We start from the raw sequence: 18,141 nt of genomic DNA on the forward strand, positions 1-18,141 counted from the left end.
CCTAAAGCAACAGCTCCTGACTCCATCAGCACACTAACGTAGGTCCTTCTAAGGACAGCCGTTTTAAATGGCCAGGAACACCACCACGGAGCAGGATCTGAAGGGATTTTCAGATCCAGCTCCTATTTGCTTCTCAATTGCTTAGCTGAGGGAAGTAAGATGATTCATACAGTTGCTCTATGTGCTTCTCAGGAGCTTTTCAAACAGTCAAGCCCAGTGTGTGGCTGCATAACCTACAAAAATGGCAACTTTCTTCCTCCTCACAGTGGCTGGGCAGGGGCTAAGGTTTTGTTGTTTTTTTTTTTTTTTAAATAGCAGCCTGGAGACAGGAACATAATGAGGGTGAGTTGAAAGAGGAAAAAGTGATCCAGCTAAGCTAGCAAGAGCTGCGTGTACTGTGGGCATCGCAGCAAGCTTCTGTTTTGTCAGTCAAGTCCCTGTGGTTTATGACTTCAGATAGTGCAGACTGTACAGATTTGAAGTGACATCTTCAAACACAGAGATCATTTAGCTTAGGAAACAGCAGGTAATTCAAAAGACCTCCCACTCAGTCAGCTCACCCTACAACAGGTATATTTCACAAAACGAGGCAAAGTTTACTCTACAATATAGCCTAGTAAAATTGCCACCTCCATCTGCTGGTCAGTATCTCCACAGTCCACACTGACCTCACACATGGGCCTCAGAACAGCTTTTGACAGACCCTTCACTACCTTGAACAAACAAGGTGTCAGTGATTTGTATGTAAAGTAGAAGGGGGTGGAGAGGAAGCAAGGAGAAACCACTGCAATGCACAAGTAACAGGCATATATATCTTTTTTTAGCAAAGTCTTTATTACAGAAATATTCACCTTCTAGACTTTTATATCTGTACATGCATTTCTTCCAGTAGGAAGATGTTGCCAAAACCAGACAAAAAACAAAAAGGAAACCCAGCACTGGCTCCTTTTTACTTGCTGCTCAGCATTGGCGTCTGTAACTGAACAAGAATCTTACAAATAAGAACACGTTAGAGAATAGACTGTGCTACAAAAGCTAGCAAGCTTTACTGCTAAGGGTGCCTTCCGCTATAGCAAAGGTCAGCTTGAAGGATCTGTGCAGGAGCGTGCAGGTGTCTCAGAACAGGAAAGCCTTATCAGACCTCCATAAAAACCAGTTGCCCAGTCACATCTACTCTCCCTCATCACTGCTGTGTCCACAGATCAGGACAGAACAGGGATCCACTGCTGGAGCCCTGGTCCCCTATGCAAGCCTTTGTTCCCAGAAGGAAAACTGAACAGGTAGTGAAGCCATCCCCTGGAACTGCTACTAGGATTATTTCTACAACTCCACCCCTGACAACAGACAGTCCTGGGACCACCTCTGTAAGGCAAAGGCTCTCTCACCAAGTACCTCGTATCAGGTCTCAGGCAAGGACCATCCACTTTGCTCTCATACAACCTCCTGCTGTCACGGTGATTCTGCAGGAAATCTGTTGTGCCCAAGCCACCTCTAAGACTGAGGATTTGCACAGAGATCCCTTATCCAAGAAGATGGGGCAGTTTTTCACATAAGTTTCCTACTTCTGCTCTACACCACCCCTTGCTGCTGGCTGAATAGAGCAAACAGCCCAGCCATTAAGTACAGAAACCACTCACCTGCACGACTGCAGAACCAGCTACTTATCTGCTGCAGCGCTTGTACTTGAGACAGAGCTCAGGATGCAGTCAGGGCTCCAGACCACAGTGGAGTCAGAAGCAGCTTATCTTTGCATCCGAACTACAGAACCTAACCTGGGCACTGGCAGCAGTGCTATCTCCAATATACAGCTACAGCAATCCAGTCAGATCCCTCCATATTCATAATTAAAACCCACAGCTAACAAATTTTACATTCATAAAAGGGGCAGCGGAAGAATCAAGTGAATTGTAACCTCTATAAAAGTTGGCAACCCAAGAATGCAACCAGCAGAGACAGCCTGGGGCTGGGTCCACACTATGCAGCAGTCTCTGAAGTGCTTCCAAGCTGACAGGAGTCAGCGTAGCAGTGCTAGGGGGGAAGAGGAAAAGGTAAAGAGGCAAGTGGGAGAAACATGTAAGTGTTAAATCCAGAACCCAAGGGACCCATTCCAGAAGCAGCTGAGCACTACCACCACAATCTCCCATGCCACATTAAGAACACGTAGGCTTGGCTCCCTCCTGGCAGCTTCTCACCACACTTAAAGGGAAAAACTCTGCTGAAGGCAACGTGTAGCTGACTCCAGAAGCAGGAGAAACAAGTATGAGGGTAGCACTCCATAGTTCAGATGACAGCCTAGGCTAGAAAATGCATAGTGGGAGCAGAATCAGGTTAACTGCAGCAAGGTAAGAGAAGGCCTATAAAGCATAACTAGTTACTGCCACAAGTCAGTGAAGTAGACAAAGCAACCAAAGCACTGGCATCTCAACAGCAATCCTGGCTCATGGGACACAGATGGGACTTCTGGGGATAGGGGGAAAGATATGTGGGAGGAGAACGAGGTGGGAGAGGAGTTATTGTATGTTAGGCGCAGTGGGTTGTAGAATGGAGATACGGATAGTATTAACATGGAGCAGGCAGCAAAAGTATTGTCCCCTTGGGTTAAACAGTGTCTCATGTGATACGAGATAGTCAAGTTCTGCTCTTGAAGTAGAAATAATCCAGAGGCAGGATGCAAGTGGCCCAAGGGCCCTATTGCCAGAAAATCAGGCTGTATTGCAGCTCTAATAGTTCTTAGCAGAGTTGTGTCAGAAATGGGATGTCACAGGAATAATGGTCAATGGTTGGACAGTCTGGATATGAGACAGGGATGTTCTGTTTGCTCCTTTCTCTGTGGTGCCGTAGCTCTGGAGTCAGCCAACTCAAGACTTGGGCACTTTGGTGTAGTCTTCGCTGTGTATGTTCTTGCAAAGTGAAATGGACAGTATCATCCCCAGCAGCTGGAATAAATAATGAGGAATAGGAACAAAAATCAGCAATCAGACAGATAAGGCAGGGAGAAAGGATGATACAGGGGAGCAGAATACAGTGGTCTTTTAATGAAGCCATACAGCTGATCACAGTCAGTCCCCAATGCAAGGAAAACGCAATAATCGGGATGACAAAAATATTTTGCCGCAAAAACATGTGCCTTCACCTGGAATCTATGTTACAGGCTTTTCAAGGCAACAAGTGGGATCTCACTAGTGGGGCATTGCTTCTCTCATTCTTCCTGGTTACACACACAGTAAATTGCCAAGCATCAGATGCAACAGCATGAATCGCAAGTAGACAGGGCTTTGTTAAACATTTAATCCAACCAATGAAAGCAGCAGTTCAAAGCTCCAGGCAGAGAGAACCAAGGGCTAGATCTGCACTGCCATTAAACCAGGTGTCTATTACTTGAAAAAATAGCTTTTCCTTTTAAAGAGTCTCCACGGTAAGACAGTATGGTTCACATCAGGGTGTGACTTACCTCTATAACAGCAACACCAGTGCAGACTCCAAGAATGACACCAAGGTTGTCCTTCAGCCATTTCTCTACACCATCCATGCATCCCTGTGGAGAAAACAAGGTCACAAGAGAAAGAAGCACAAATCTAAGTATCTCAAGACTGAAAAATACGTAACACATCTCCATGTGCATGCAGGGATTATCCCTGTTACATGCCACACCAAGTTTCACAGACGCTTTAGCAGAAAAGGACAGGATCCCTTGTCCTCCCCCATCCAAATTTCCACAGGTACTTCAAGCAATACTGATGTGAAGAAAGTCCTCTAAATAATTCCCAAAGGAACAAAGAGATGGTGACTTCAGTAGAAGCTTCAAAGGGTCCAGACAGACCCACTCACCTGCTCATGAACAGGCCACTCAGCAGACGTTGCAGTGCCATTGACAGAGCCGTCCAGATTACAAAAACCGTTATCTACCTGGAAGTCCTTGGAGCTATTGGAGCAGGAGCAGGGATACGCAGTCATGCTTTGGTTGATAAGAATCACATTATTTTCCCAGTCCTTTGCTCCAGTCCAGCCACAACAGGCGATCTAATAAGCAGAGAGAGATCATCACGGTCTTAAATTTTGCACCGGTAACATACCACATGTGAAAACTAACAGGCAGTGGAGGCAGAAAGTACAGGAGCTCTCCATGTAACAAAACCCATCAGGCCATAAAGTTTGCATGAATTAGTTACGTTAGATCATCACCCTGGTTACCAGATGATAACTTATGCACGGGGCTGTCCGGAAGATTGGGCATTACTTCCTAGCAAAGGATCACTCTGCCAACAAAACAAGAATTAAGGGACCACTTCTAGAAGACTTAAGAGAATAGTAGACTTTAATATACACAGGTCATCCCTAAAGTTCTAGCACACCAGTTATGTCAGAATAAGACTCCTCCACCAGCCTGACTGCATGAGGCTGCAGATTTCAGCGGGCCATACAGCTTGACATCGATTTTAGAGTAATTTTCATTAATCTTTGCAGATTAAATACTAGCAAAGCTCATCTCATCTCCAAGTAACAATGCTAGACGGAGGTAAAAGTGCAAAACAGATGTTGCTAGTGGGTCAGCTGGAGGAGGGCGGTTGTCCTGTATGACACATTTGAGAGGATTATTTCAGTCCCTCCAGTTCATCATCAGCAGATTGATTTGGTGAGGGAGAAGCAAGGCAGGCAAGAAATTAATGTGTTGACAACATACGTATTCACAGACATCTCAAAAGGATTCCTACCTAATCTTCTAGTCTTCCTCTAGCAATGCCACTCACATAGGTTTAAACGTTGAGACTTTCTTTTTCTTTCAGTAGCACACATTTTTTGATCAGACACAAAGCAGGAGCTTTCCGTTATCTAGTTCCCAACTGCAAGGTACTGCTGATTTGAACTGTGGCCCCCGGGGGACAGCAGCAGCCACCACATGATGGCGTTGACATGCCGCCGAGCCCCAGCCAGTCCTGCTGCATTCCCACCCGCCCGACTGCAGTTGGGACTGGCTGGAAGATGGGATGAGAAAAATTTTCCATCTGAAGAAACATTTACATTCCTATACAGCCACGTGATAAAACTGCAATTGCTGGAGGGGAAAGCACATCGGGAAGTCCAGCAAAGACTAAGATCTTAAGAATGGATTCGTGTTTGCATTGTGGTACAGAGCAGAAAGGCTATCAAACCTGAGGTGGAAGTTTAGGGAAAATCCCCCTCTGCTCAGAAAAGTAATGTTTCAGTCTGACGTAACAGACATGAGAAGTACAAACAGCTGAACACCCACGCCAGGATAAGCATTTGGTTTCCAAAGAAGTGTCGAAGACCCAGCCTCCAGAACAAACTACCTCTGCCTCACAGAGGTTTGGACTTTTTACTCCAAGACTGGTCTACAGAGGACCCACCCCTTTTCAAATGCTAACTCTAGTGCATAAGGGGAATTACACTCCTAACACTTGACTTCTTCACCTCTACAAAGATGCCTTCTTCCGTTTCCACATTAAAGAAAAGCTCAAGCAGGATCCTCTCTCCACAATAGACTGAGGCTTCTCTTGAGTCCACTACCAAGGAGATGCAACTACAGTGAAAAAACATAAATAAACCATTCTGTCTCCAAGGAGCAGCAATACTGCAGGTCAGTGTTTTGCAGACTGAAGAACAGATAGAAGAAAAATGCTATTACTTGTACTTACTACGCATCAGTCCCATGCTGGGCATGTACTTAACCACAACAGCCAGCTAGCTCTCAAGCTTGTGGTTTGGCAGTAAACAGCTATCATGACTCCAGTGTGCCTGAACACTGACCTAGTTGCTCAAGCGCTGACCCTGAAGCTAAAACAGAAACCATGGGCAGCTGGATGGCTCCCAAGAACACTGACACTTGCAGAAGAGCCATCACAATAAGCAAGCAACATGTACCAAGTAGTAAGGCAGGCAGTGCTTCTGGCTTGCCTGGCAATAAGCTAGGGACCTTACTTGCTGCAAAAATAGTATGCACTGTGGCTTTCACACAGGCTAGTGTTCCGGAGGCCCTGCAGACAAGAAGTGCTGGAGAGGCATTTGATAGGCTACACATATTAGGCTATGCAGCCAGTAGTAGCTAGTCCTAACAGCCAGTATGCAGGAATGGTTCAGGATCTCACCTAGTAATAGCAAGCAACACGGTTTTCTAGTCTGCAAGCACTCAGCCTCACAGACAACTTTGCAGATCAGCCAGATCAATGTGCTATAGTACTGCCTCTTGCAACACCCATTCCCCTGTCCTCAGCCTAGTTTTAAAGGCCATTGACTGCACTGACAAATAGCATCATCTGCCTCTTGCTGCACCCCGTGACTCACCTGTGTTTGCACATAGTCCCACGCATCTTGTAAGTTCCTCTCATCCTCATTCAAAGGGTCATACTTTTCAATCAGACTTCCAACTATGTGGGACAGCTCTTCCTTCAGCTGGCAATGAAGAAAGGCAAGACAGATTAGTCAATTCCTTGTAGCCTTTTCTTTAGGGCTTAGGGTACATATACACAGCTTCAGTCGCTCAAAAAAAGCTAACTGCAAAAAGTAACAGGTACAGATAAGTTGATACATACAGACTCAGTCTTAAAGGGAAGGCAAGACTGCAGCTTTGCTATGCGCTATGCATTGCAACAGCCAAAGCATCGGTACTTCCAAGCAAGTCCTTGCCCAGGCACAGAGAAGAGCTACAAACCTGATAAGCAATAAGGAAACAGAACTGGGTATGGTTACCTTGGTAAGACAGAGGCTGAACAACTGCTGCTTGCCCCAGATGAGACAGAAGTGAAAAATAAGCGCAAGCTGAAAGACAACATTGCCTGAAGTACTCACAGGTAATATATTTCTAACTCTGCACTGTAAGCGAGACTCTGGTCCAGAATCTCAGTCACTGCAGTTCATCACCACCACTCAGGGAAAGTATGAGTCACTCTGCTCCTCTATACAGCTAGGTTTTCTGACATACAGCAGTCTATATTAAGACAGGAAGTACTACAACTATCTAAACTGCTCATTAACAGTTATCACAAAGCTCAGGTGTATCAAATCATCCCTTCACCCCCATTCCTAATCCAGTGATACTTACACCTTTCAGTTTGATGAGAGGTGCAAGCTACCACCCAGACTCCTTCACCGTCTTCCTCCCACCTTCTCCTGAAGCTCTTCTCAGCTAGCCCGTGCATGACGACAGCTGTTACTGCTAAGGACAGACCCAGACCACAAGAAGTTGAAGAGAAGTGTGATTAGACTACTTGAGGGATGGGATAGAGTTACATCAGCCTGAGCACTAGGATGCACCCATCCCACGTCTTTTTTGTCTGTGATGCTACAGCATCTTTCAGATCAGTGGAAACTGTTTTATCCCTTTCTTTCTACCATTAAGCATTGCAAGTGACCATGGCAAACCCAGGGACACACAGCAAGAGGAAGCAGTGTCTACTGTGTGTAACAGAGAAGCTTCTCTACATCAGCAACTCTTCTTCCTAGGAAAACTGCAGCTCAGCTCACTGGGACCAGCTGTATCAGTCCAGACAGATGGAAGCTGCACGATGTTTCTTCCACAATGTCTAGCTCTTCCCCTTTTAATTACCTTGCTTCCCCTTTTCCTTCCCTTCAAATCAAGGCAACCTGACCTGGTTCTCACTAATGAGATTGGCCTTGGCTGCTGTCATAAGCCTTATCAGTTACTGAACCTCCGAAGTTCCCACCCTCATCCCTTCCACATATTGCTGCTCCACAAGCAGAGGGAGGCAAAGAGAGCTGGGTTTGCTGTCCTACCCTGGGCCCATCTAGCCCCTTAGCTGTTAGTCCAGATGCAGCCTAATGTTACTTCTGCAAGAATCCCAGGCAATGCCTCTGATTTCCAGCCCAGGACCTCACCACAAGCAGAGACAGGGCCTGAACTAGATGTCCTCAATCACAACTGCACAGGGAAGCTCTATGCTTGCTCTTCTACTCTTACACAAGAACAGGCAAGTCTTAAAAACACCTCTGGTTTCAAGAAGTGAGGCATTTCAATTAAAGAAAAACTCAGGCATTCTTACGTGTTTCAGAAAGTAATTGGAGAAGGGGAGACTATTAAGCAAACAATAGCACAGCTCCGGAGAGCACACACACGGGCAGCTTGTTCACAGGTTTAACCGGCAGAGCAGCCCGAGGGGAAACACATGCACCTGCAGCTGATCACCTTTCTGAACTTGGCAGAAGAAAACTGGAAGAGCAACAAGCTAGAAAGGCATATTGAACACTTAGGCAGGCTTTCAACATCTTCACTCATTTAAGGCCTGTCAGAACTCAGTGCTGCGTGGAGGATGATTGCTCCAAGAAATGGCTACCCTTGCCTTCTGGGCTCCTGCTGCTTCCCAGCTCTAGCTAGCCTGGTGCCAGAAGTTGTGGCTGCCCCACCAACCCACAGCCATGGCATTCAAAGCCTAGGCACCAAAGCCACGGACCATTGCCAGAAAGCAGCAGGCTGTCAGTCCCCCCTTCACACAGGCTTACCGAAAAGGGAGCTGGGGAAAGCAGAACACTAAAGGCAAGAGCACAGGTCTTTGATTCCAGCCTTGATCACAGAATGAATCATGTAGGCTTCTTCCACTGTTAGACACCATCGGTCATCTACCCTGCCCCTCTGCTGAGGCTAAAGCTAGATTCTTCCCCCAGCATTTATTGGCATTTAGCCTGCACACGAAAAAAATGCTCAAAAAAACAGGAGGAAGCTCTCACCCCTCCCAGTCACTTCAGATTCTGAAACTAATGCATAGTCCATAACCCCAGACAAGTCACTGCATGCAATCATACAGGCCTGTTTTCTGCAAACAATAGCTAGCAAGTAGGGCAATTCCCAAGAGACCATAGCTCTCCTTTGCTCAAGACACTTAGAGCCAAGCTGCAGAGAACTGTATGAACTAGGCCAAGAGAGACCCTGCCCAGGTTCTCACACACTTAGGGGCTTGTGATCCACTAGATGTGGGTGAGTAGTAAGATTCAACTCACAAAGCAGAATGCCATTTGCAACATTTGTGATGTTACTGTTCTGTCATCCCTAAAAATAATCCACCCCACAGTTTCAGTCATCAACGGATGCAGGGAAATGGATGATATATCCATATCCTCCCAGTAGTACTGGGCAACTCCAGTCTTAAGGGGCATTCCTCTAGCAATGCGCATGGCGGAGGCAAAGCAGCAGCCATCCTGTCAGACTCGGCCTTTTACAGTTACACGAACTCTATTGCAGCATACCTCACATGTCAGGGGTGGGGAAGGATTTTGACACTGAAGAGGAACAGATATTCCAACAAAAAATAGTGAATCTGTTCTACTAATAAGAGAAGGGCAGGTAGAGAAGAATGCAACAATAATCCTGTCATCCTGTCTACTCTCCTGCAGTGCAGAAATAAATACTTCAGTTACAAGAAGCAGAGGAATGAGTATCACCTTGCAACATTCTGGATCCAAGATCCATTCCTCCACTCTTGTTATTCCTTGGTTTATATCTAACCAAGTTTCTGAAGTCAGAAAGAACGAACACAATAGGTATCTAGGGACAGGATCTTGAACAGTTTTCAGTTTGCTTCACTGTGCTCTGAGCTGCCCTGGGATGATGTACATCAAGTGAAGCAGAGCGACATGCATAGCATCACTGAAGCACAGCCACAAACCCGGGGGCAGGGGGGGTCTGGCCAAGACCTTCCTGTTTTTCTCAGTGCTCTAGGCAGATACTTCAGAGCATCCCTGAAATAGATGAGCTCTAGAAGAGCTTTTCCATAAGCTGGGGTGGGTTTTTTTCCCACTGAGGACTCAACAGGAGCACCTGTTCAAAGCCCAGCTTCCCCTACGATTCTGCTGGATCTGTGTAAGTGATGACCTCAGCCATGCCAGCTCTGAGGGCTGTGCAGAATAACCCCCAGCACTTTATTTTCTCCCTGGTCTAACTGAGGTTCAAATGAACCTCAAAATGAAACTCAAAAGCTGGAGCTCTCTAGAGCAGAGTGACAGCGGGAGGAGAAATACCAAAGGCAGTACGAAATTTCATGGCCAAACAAGTCACACTTCCCCTTTGCAGGGAAATGCCCATCCCCACACCTCCTCCTCTGCATTATTCAGAGCTGTTTGTTGAGAATCAGCAGCTTGTTTAAAGCTGTAACTTTACACACCAGCTAGCCAACATTTCAGTTTCTCCTTCAGCTCCAGCCAGCCCAGACAGCAAGCTACATTCACACCACGTTTGGCAAGGAACCCAGTCAACAGCTGCTCATAGTCCCACAGACACTTGTACAAAGCTCGTATCAGCTATGCTGGGGTCAGGCACCTTTCCCCTGCCCTCAAACTTCACCACCAGGCCCCATCCATAACTTCTTCAACCACCTGCTTTCTGTAACCACCTAGCAGGAGGGTTGGTTTAGGGAAGCAAGCACAGCTGTGCAGCAGTACACATATACAGTTAGTTATGTGGCAAGGGGCAGGGTTACCCACAACTGGTGCCAGGAACCTGCATATCAGGACAGAAACCAGCAACAATCCCACAGTTATAATTTGCTCCCAATGTGTGAATCTGGCTCCCAGTTTAGCTGTCAAATAGCTGGAGGCCTGACCGGGCACTGCCCTGGCCAGAGAACCTATAGCCAGGATGGGCTGTTGCAATGCACTTAAGTAGCTCAAAGGTTACTCCCTTTACACTACCAAGCCTACTCGAAGCTCTAGAAGCACACACTGTGAAACTGCATTCCTGACAAAAAGATCCACTTCAAAATGTTAAACCACTTGGCTGTAAACTCAAACTGTAGTACAGAAACTGTCAGGCACTTGGGTTTGCTCTTGGTGAAAGGGGACAGCTCTTCCAAGGAGAGTTTTACATACAGATGCAAAAGGACTGAAAGGACAGAACATGATGACACAAGGAGGACGCCAGTCAGAAAAGCAATCACTCAGGCTGGTAACCCCTCAAGGCACTAGTGAAAGCAACATGGTAGTAATCACTGCTACTACATGCCCAAATAGTAGTCTGTAGCAGGATCAAGAGGAGGTGTGGTCAAAAGCCTTTCAGGAATTTCTTTTTACTGTTCCCACTACCCAAAAATAAAGCCTGCATACCAAACACAGCTTCATAGTCCTTGAGAAGGTAGCACTACTGAGGCTGGCAGATACAGAAGCAACAAACTACAGCAAAACTGCTGAGCTGGGGTAGAGGAGAGAAGAATCCAGTTATGTCTGCTAACATTATAGCCTATTTTGGAAGAAAGAATTTCTATGTGTCTCCTGTTCCCCAAAACAAATATGCATGGTAAGAAACACTTACTGTTTCTTTCTGGAAGTAGATGACCAGTCCAGCAGCAACCTGAGTTATGAGGATTACCATCAGGCAGGTGAAGTACTGGAAACAAAAGAGAACAGATGACCACTCTCAGCCTTCAGAAAGGTCTGTACATAATAGCACAAAGTAGTAGTAAGATTTTATATGCAAGAGAAGTCACAACATTGAGACAACGCCTTTGCCTGCAGCCAAGCTCTGCTGTCGATGATGCCCTCCCCAGCAGAAAGCTTAAGTACAAGAATCTACATCAGGCCAGTGCACTTCAGTGCTTCTCCCATCACGCCAACAGGAAGACTTCAGGAGGGTGAGGGTTTACAAGCACCCTCTGCGTATGTTATTCCAACTGGGACTCCCTCTCAGACTCCCAACTCCATTCCTAGTCCACTCTGACCTCCATCTGCTGGACTCTGCCTACCCCAAGCCTCCGTAGCAAGAATTATGAACCCAACTTTTTTAAAAAAATTTTTAAAGTAAATTGCCTTTTTAAAAAAATGCTGTTTGTTTGAGGATCTAAATTTAAGGTTCACCAGAAAACTGTTTTTAAGAGAAGTTTGACATCTGAGGTTACTTTTAAACAGTGGCAGCTACTACCATTACATTAGATGTTCCTAGTATCAGGACACACAATGCGGCCTTAATTTGTTACCTATACATATGTGCTCTGAATACAAAGTAGCAGGCTGAGGTGTAACAAGCTAGTGTCATCTCATCCATAACAGAAAATTTTCAATAGATTAACTATTTGACAGGAGGTGCTGACATAAAGGACATTCCTAGCAATCTCTCTCTCAACTCTTGCACTTTCCACAGTGGCTGAACTTTGCAGCACAGCAGGACACTGTCACTCTTCCTCTTCTCTCTCACTGCCCTTGATACTTGCCTTTGCACCACTCAGAGCATGATGCCAATTGGGAAGTCAGGGTTAGAGGTGGGGGCAAGGTACCGGGTCACCTGAAGCAATCTCTCCTCAGTTGGCAGTCCTCAACCCACTGTCTGCAGAAAGTATCAGTGACATCCCCTCTCATTTTGCAGAGTTATTAGTTCATCATCAGTAATGTCTGAGGAACTGCTGCTGTGACCTGTTAACTGCTGTAGAATTTGATGTGTGCAAATTAAGAATTGGATTTAAGTTAACCTAGCAGAAATACCATCCCCAGGAGACCTGAGCCCCAGCTACAATTCAACAGATATTTTGCAGGAAAAGTATTAAAGGTTGGATCTAAAACATAGCATGAATTCTCTCACCAGACCCAAGAGACATCGAATTTCATTGACTGCTCCAAGACAGCCCAGGAACCCCATCAGCATGGTGAGAGCCCCAACACCAATGAGGATGTATGCACCAGTCTTCAGGGAGGGAGATGACATTTCTGTAGGGACCAGGAGAGGGAACAAAATCAGCTACTGACAGAAACTACATCTGCTCTCACCATTTAGAGAACTGCCTCCACATATAACAGTTTGTTGTCTTCTACAAAGGGACTGCACAGAGGTGTGCTGAGCATAGAGACAGAAGGCTGCTTCCGGGTGTCTTCTGATGAAGGAAGACTTTCAAAGCCAGTGGCAGGCCTCCATTACCTCAGAGCCTGGAAGACTCAAGGTTACTCCAAACAGATGAACCTTCTTTGGGGAAAGTTAGCTGCTTACTGGATTTTTAACTCTCATAAATGCACTCTGAGTGAGAGTAAGATAAAGTATGTTCTACTCCACAACTACTGCCTATTTACTTCAATTCCCTTCACTATCTTCAGGGAAGTTTTTTTCCAAGTCTTAAAAACCCTTTTTGTTTCAGCTTTTCACTTTAATGCACTATTCCTTGTTCCAGCCATTCTGTTTTTACTTAGCCACTTGCAGTCAACAGTGGGACACAAACTATGTGGAGTGAAACATGAAGCAAGAGCTACAGCTAGCATTAAGCACAGATGATGTGACAGGTTACTTGACAAGGCAGTGTTGAATGGCTTGTAGCCAGGCACTCACTGCCGGCTGCTTCAGCACCTGTGTATGATGCCCTGCAAACAGATGCTATTCCAGGATCAAAACAGATATGCTCAAGTGAGCTACTTTTACATATCCTCCAAGTTATCCCCTGCTATTGTATCTGGTATGCTCTTAAACATTTAACAGTTTTTCAACCAAGTTTAGGAAGCATTCTCTCAGACAGACTTGCTGGTGCTGTCAGTCCTTTCCACTCAACATTTAGTACCGAGAGCCACAAAAAGAACAAGCTCTTACATTCAGGTTGGTCACAGGACTATTTCTTGCAGAACAGGATTGGATTGGAGGGAGCAAATATTACAGCATAAAAGTCGAAGAGATACTCTGTTTAGAAATAGTAACCAGAAGCCTCATTTATCATTAAGAGACATTCTTAAGCCTGTGAGCTGCACAGCGTAGGGGAATTCTGAATGTCCAGCAGTTAATATAAATAATGTTCCTAGAGCTCAGCATTTAGTTTCCTGGACAGAAGTCCCAGGAGGCAAGCCTCCACCGAAGTCCTCCTGAAATAGGTTGAGAGAGTAACCAAATCCAGACTAATGCTCTCCCCCTTAACGTATACCTCCCCCCAGTTCTGATACTTGCTGCAGGTCACCAGCTTCCAAACTTTTCCCTACAACATGCCAAACAGAGGAAAAAGATCACTTATCAAAACACGAACCACAGCTGTTTGCCACACTGGTCACTTCAGACACTTCAGCCTTGATTAGCTTCCAGGCCAGACTCATGCTATGGAAAACAGGATCCTGCTGCTCCTTCCTCACCAGTCCCGACTCCTGCTGTGCAGGTTAGGTGCTCATACTGCAAAGCATTTACTGAAGCAGCAGACTTACAGGAGTGGCCTTCACAAGACTACACTATTCTCTCCTGCAGAATCTGCTCTGCCACCATGCAAGCATCCAAGTGCCCGGGTTGCAGCACCTCCACAGTACTAGAACACATTTGCTTAGTCAGCTTCTCATTAGAAAGAAAGTAAAAGGTATTTCCAACTCAAAGGCCCTTTGGAGAAGCAACAGTGGCAGGGGGACAGAAGCCGTGCTAGCACTTCTCATCCGCAATATGTCTTGTCTTGCAAGAGAAGGCTCTGCTGTCAAGATGATTCCTGCTCTGTTTGCTGTTCCGTGTTTTCCCCTGCGCTGGGCAGGCAGCCAAGCAAATACAACAGGCTCCTTTGGCAGTGGCTGGAGTGCCCTGCTGTGCCGAGCTCCCTCCCTGATGCCTGGGTTACTAAAGCAGAGGGAAAGAGGGGCAAGGCATGGGAAAGGAAGCAGGGGGCAGGGAGAAAGAGCTGATGCTGGAAATCTCCAGGAAGGAAGCTAAATACTTCAGTGCTCTGCTAGCAGAGATTCTGGGTAAAATGGGAAGCAGCAGAGCCAAGCTTAGGGACTTGGTACCTCCACCACTAGCAGTATCACCCATCTGCCGGGGGAACAGCTGCTGGCCCACTGGTACTTAACACACCTCAGACTGTAACGGGTGCTGCAAATAACCAGGCCCTGATAAACTCCATTTTGGCTTCGTGTATTAAAAGTGCATTTCTGCTCGTGCCCTGACTTTACTAACCAACATCCCTTGCTGTGCTTCTTGTCCTTCTAGTACTACAGTAGCAAGCCAGATGCCACAGCACAGCAGAGCAGGCAGCAGTATCTGTCTGTACAGCATTAGCGCAGGTGTTACCTCCACTCAGCACCTTTCAAAGCCAGGCTGAAGTGTTCAGCACGACCTCAGAGATAAAGCCCTTTGCAGAACCAGTGTGGCTGGGAACACAGCTATGAATGCTACTACTGTTCATTCCCTGGAGCTGCAAGCAGAGTCAGAGTCAACAATTCTGGAGGTAGTGGCAAGGGGTAACCAGACCCACTGAAGCATAAAAATTGTTTAAAACCCCCCTCTAGAAAAAAGCACAAAGGAAGAAAAGCTTGTGAAAGATGGAGCTGAGCTACTCATTTGGTGAGAGTCCACTTACAGCCTTAAGAAGCCCAGGCTCTGCTAAGACAGCTCAGTTTTTCGATTGTTGCAGAAAACAGAGCCTCTGTTAAGATTCAAGGCGATGTTCTTGGCTGACTTAAAGGGGAAGGAAGCTAGCCCCTCACACACGCAGTGACACAAAACATGTCTGATGGCCAGGCTAAGTCTCATGAAATGTGTATAATCAAGTATGTTTTAGAAGTCAGAGCACTAAAGACTGTATGGATCCACACCTTCTGTCCCCCTCTCAGATCTGCATCCCCTACTGCTTAGCGACAAACATACTGGCTACTTTCAATGTACATGAAGCATCAATAAAACCAGGTACTTCCTTTGGCATTTAAAACAGTCAAACTGAAGTAGATCATTACAGAAAGCAGTGAGAGCACAGGGGACTCAAATAACAAAACTACACTAAGACATTGGGGTTCTTTGGACACAATGATAGCAAGAAAGCTGCTGTGGAAACACAGAGCGTGCAGTGAAAATAGCATGAAATATTAGTCCCTATGTTTAAGATGAAGTATTTGGATTGTTGGGTGAAGAGGCAATGCTCTCACTCAGTCTGACCCTAGTGTTGCAATCCACAAGACTAGGAGGAATGCTGTGTCTCCAGGGTTGCTCCCTTTCACCCTGTCCCTGATAAGAGTTCCATCTTGCTATATACCATGTTACTGCTCTGGTCACAGACCATGCATAGAAGTACTGCCATCCACAGACTACACCATAGTCAAGCACTGCCCCAGACTAGAGTCAATTCAGAATGAGAAATAAGATGAAGAAACATGGTCTTACGTAGAACCGCAATGAAACTGGTTTTGTCGGCCAGAATCCATATTCCAAACCCCAGGATCACAGCACCCAGGATCTGAAAGAGTAAGAACAAGACACATATAGCTGGCTTATCAGTTTAGGCAAATAAGAAGAGGCAGTCACTGTTCTCCGTACTTCCAGAGTAAAAACAAATATTCTTTTGCTGTTCCCACCCATCTCCCCCATGGTACTCCTCCCAGAGTAAACAAGATTAGCATGACGCCAGGAAGAATGCCTCGGCCAACTGCACAGAAGCCCTAGGTTCTGCTTGGCAGTCCTTCACACAGTATTTTAGTAGTACATGAGGTTGTATAGGAGAACCACTGAACACAGTTTGAGGAAGAGATACCCTGCTGTTAGAATCTTGCTGTCAGAAGAGCAAAAGATAAGTACGCTGCTTCTGTGAAGAACCGAGGAAGAACAAACACATCTAGCATGTGATTTTAAAGATATTTTAATTATATATTTTTTTAATAGATAAATCCCTGACCCTATGGGACCAGGCTGGGAGCCAGCTGCCAAAGGATTAGATATCTGGCAGCAGGAACCTTCCCAGGAAGGAAATCTTCAGCTTGTCAGGCTCTGTTGTAATGTTACAGCTTCAACCCACAAATGCAAGAGACCAGCAGCATTCACTCTGCATGCAGGTTCTCCTAAGGGAAGTGCTTTTGTCCCTTCCAAAGCCAAGTTTAGGCATTTTGACTCAACCACTACTTTATTCCAGAACACCCCAGCCACTCAAACCAACACATCTTGCCACCATGAGAGTCAAGCATTATGAAACACCAGCCACAGTCTCTGCCTTGATCACCACACAGTCAGATTTATCTAGGGCAAGGATTAGTAGAGCAATATACATACCCCTGTGAGGACTCAGCTGAATCCAGACATTGAATCAAGACTGTAAGACATACAGTTTCCCATCTCATTTTGAAAGAGGGGGGAAGAGCATGCTCTTTTTCAGCTTCCAGGTATCACCATGTTTTATACTACACTGTGAGGTGTTTGCATGTAAATGACCCCAGCCCCAAATTAGGATGAGAACACTATTATACCCATAATAAAGTAGCTATGCAGAGAAGCCTATAAGTCTGCAGGTTTGATAAGAAGCTGAAATATGCTTCAGCCAGCCAGAAGTGGCAAAGGCTGGAAACCACTTGTGCAAAGATCTAAAACAGACTTTGGAGAAACAAGTGGAGGACAAGAAGCACAAGTGAGATGCTTCCAGAAGACATGAACCGCAAGCAGCTCTTACACCAGCAGGATTTTGAGACAGGATGAAGTGAAATAGTAAATAAACCAATAGGGCTGAAAAAAAATCACAATTCTGTGCTTCATTAGAGAATGTTCTGACATTTGGGAGACAAGGAAAATGTCAAACCACCACCTGAAGCAAGCTGGCAGAGATGGTTGTATGGACAGGCATTGGCTCCACATTTTGAAAGTTTACACTATGCTTCAGCTCTTCATACAAAGAAGCTTTTCTGAGCAAAGATAAAGCAACAGTCTGAAATAAGCTGCTCGCAAGCTTCTCTGGCTTGGCAAAGGGCACAACATGCAGTTAGCTCTGGGGACAGGATTAGAAAGTCACCAAGCAAGTTCCCATCTACAAAGATAGATGAAGATGACTGACTCAGCTGCAGAAAGTATGTAGCTGTTCCATCACAGTAAAAAAGACAAAAAAAAAGATTAAAAGAAAGACACAATGGCAGTAACAAAAGTTCCCCTTGCCTTATGTCCTAACATGCTGTACCGCAGCATTCAATCTGCTGATCAAACTAGAAAGGCCCCCTGAACATGCACCAGCCGCAGCGCCTAAAAAATTCCTCTCAAACTTGGTATTGCCAAGAACTGCTGAATTTACAGCTTAAGGCAGTCTCACATTTAAACTATAGTCTTAATAAAATATTTGTCTTAAAGATGCAAACTGGGCTGTATATGACATCTCTCTTGGCTCACTGACCCTGAAATGTCACCTAAGTTTTGCTGTTGCTGACAAAACACAGAACGGCTGCCGAGCTGAGTTTCTGGGAAGTTATTTGTTATGAGGTGCTCAGGCTATCCAAGGTCTGTTTTCA

General features: G+C 45.7%; 1 protein-coding gene across 3 annotated transcripts in view; it reads right to left on the reverse strand.

The window, feature by feature from the left end:
* Nucleotides 1-813: 813 nt before the first annotated feature.
* CD82 (CD82 molecule) overlaps nt 814-18,141 on the reverse strand; it is a 41,225-nt gene continuing 23,897 nt past the window's right edge. For all 3 annotated transcript variants that reach the window (XM_040600376.1, XM_040600374.1, XM_040600375.1), the window contains exons 3-9: nt 16,046-16,118; nt 12,530-12,654; nt 11,270-11,344; nt 6,301-6,408; nt 3,829-4,020; nt 3,452-3,535; nt 814-2,936 (exon numbers count right to left, since the gene is read on the reverse strand). In XM_040600376.1, the coding sequence (XP_040456310.1) occupies nt 2,859-2,936; nt 3,452-3,535; nt 3,829-4,020; nt 6,301-6,408; nt 11,270-11,344; nt 12,530-12,654; nt 16,046-16,118 (735 nt within the window). In that variant the 3' untranslated portion in view covers nt 814-2,858. The remainder of the gene's footprint in view (nt 2,937-3,451; nt 3,536-3,828; nt 4,021-6,300; nt 6,409-11,269; nt 11,345-12,529; nt 12,655-16,045; nt 16,119-18,141) is intronic.

This window comes from Falco naumanni, chromosome 7 (assembly GCF_017639655.2).
Source record: "Falco naumanni isolate bFalNau1 chromosome 7, bFalNau1.pat, whole genome shotgun sequence".
Taxonomy (NCBI): Eukaryota; Metazoa; Chordata; class Aves; order Falconiformes; family Falconidae; genus Falco; species Falco naumanni.